The following is a 1622-nucleotide window of genomic DNA, read 5'->3' as shown; positions in this document are numbered from 1 at the left end:
TTATTCCCAGATATCTCAGCTTCATGTTTTAAGATTCGTCTCTTCATGTTTTAAGATTCGTCAAGAACAATGTGGATGCAGTCCCTTTCTTGCAGGTCAATAACCCACTCATTGTAGATGACTTGTAAAAGGATATTAGTTAGTCTTCTATCCATGTTTCCTAAAGAAAGAAAAACAACCAATATTCTCAGGTCATCATTATTTTCTAAGAAATTTCATTATGACCATGGGTGTTATGGCTCACCCAAACCCCCCTTGAAACACATCCAACAAGAGATTACCTGGTGAACCACAATTGTGGTCGTGGTGAGGATCTTTCCAATGGCCGAGCTCGTAACCCTTGAGGTCTCCAAGCTCTACAACTCCTTGAGAAGCAATTCCACCATGTCTCTCGCGAGTGTTGTCACACCACCATGTTGTATTACATGTACTCGTCCCTGCTCTCATCTCACTTCACTCACACACTCACTATAGCATGGATTAAAGAGAGATTAGCAAGAGGATTATCAAGAGCAAGACTCTATGCATAATGGGAGAGTTTTTGTATTATGAGAGATATTCACTTATATACATGGTGTTTAGACTCACTTAAACTGTGGACTGGTCGGGCACTTTAGAGGCCTCATGCTATTGCATGTTAATCTGTGTTGTAATAACTAAAACTTCAAAAACAAAAAACAAAAATAAAAATTGAATCTTTTAATTGAGAAAATGAAGTATGTGATGGTAAATAACGTAAGGCGGATTGAGCAGGACTTGCGAGATGGTGCCCCAGCCTCTCACGCCTCGGAAGCTGCCGGTGCCGCCGAAGATGGCCAGCTCGGCCGTATCAGAACCGTCCAGCATGGCCTGGAAGAAGATGGTCCCATTGTAGTGTCCATCGTTGTAGTTGATGGCCTCCGTCTCAAAGCCAGCATAAGTAGAGTCGTAGCTCGTGTCCACTGTGTAGCCCCTCGCATACCCCAACAGCCTTGAGCTGTTGGACTGCTCCTGTGTAACGTTCAGCGCAAAGATGAAGCTCATCCCCAGCGCATTGCTGCGAGTAACATTTAATGGATTCAGTAAGTAGGCTAGGCTGGGATCCCCCCTCTTCACTTGCACGTAGTATTTGAGCATAGATTTCTTGTAGGGCGGAGGCCGCCGGCTATGCCCAGCTGATCTAGAGCTGGCGTGCACCTGCACAACCATGAGAAGAAGGGCGATGCAGAAAAGAAAGCGGATGCTGGCTGGTGAAGGGGAAACGCCATAGCTCTTGAGAGTTCCTGCCATGGCTGCAGAAAGAAAGGAAGCTAACCCACACAGACACGCGCACACACTCCCGATACTACTACAAGGCCCTTTTATAAACCTCTACGTGCCACTAAGTCAAAGTATGGTAATCTTTTTTACATAAACCACCGCGATTTCATACCCAATGCATTACACTAGTTCCGAGCTCCCCCCCCCTTTCAAATTAGATTAAGGTGTGAAGAAGACTCTTCTTCAAAATTACAATCCCCCTCCCCTAGACACAGGTGTGAAGAAGACGCTTCTTCAGAATTACAATTTCCTCTTCCATTCATGGTGAAATTGGTTGTTGTAAGGCTCACTCAAAATAGTTTCCCTAACATTGTTTTACAAGT

General features: G+C 44.7%; 1 protein-coding gene across 1 annotated transcript; it reads right to left on the bottom strand.

Annotated features, from left to right (window-relative positions):
• Window positions 1-684: 684 nt before the first annotated feature.
• LOC147631779 (uncharacterized) lies at window positions 685-1306 on the bottom strand. The gene has a single exon (XM_086807879.1). It carries the CDS (start codon window positions 1267-1269, stop codon window positions 700-702), a length of 570 nt encoding a protein of 189 aa, XP_086664005.1. The 5' UTR covers window positions 1270-1306; the 3' UTR covers window positions 685-699.
• Window positions 1307-1622: the final 316 nt, after the last annotated feature.

The sequence above is a fragment of the Cibotium barometz genome, chromosome 14 (assembly GCF_041138505.1).
Source record: "Cibotium barometz isolate CiBa-2024 chromosome 14, ASM4113850v1, whole genome shotgun sequence".
In the NCBI taxonomy this organism is placed as follows: domain Eukaryota; kingdom Viridiplantae; phylum Streptophyta; class Polypodiopsida; order Cyatheales; family Cibotiaceae; genus Cibotium; species Cibotium barometz.
This window is presented reverse-complemented; position numbering and strand designations above follow the sequence as displayed.

Excerpts from the sequence above, each read along its gene's own strand:
- LOC147631779 (XM_086807879.1), bottom strand. The coding sequence starts at position 1,269 with ATGGCAGGAACTCTCAAGAGCTATGGCGTTTCCCCTTCACCAGCCAGC.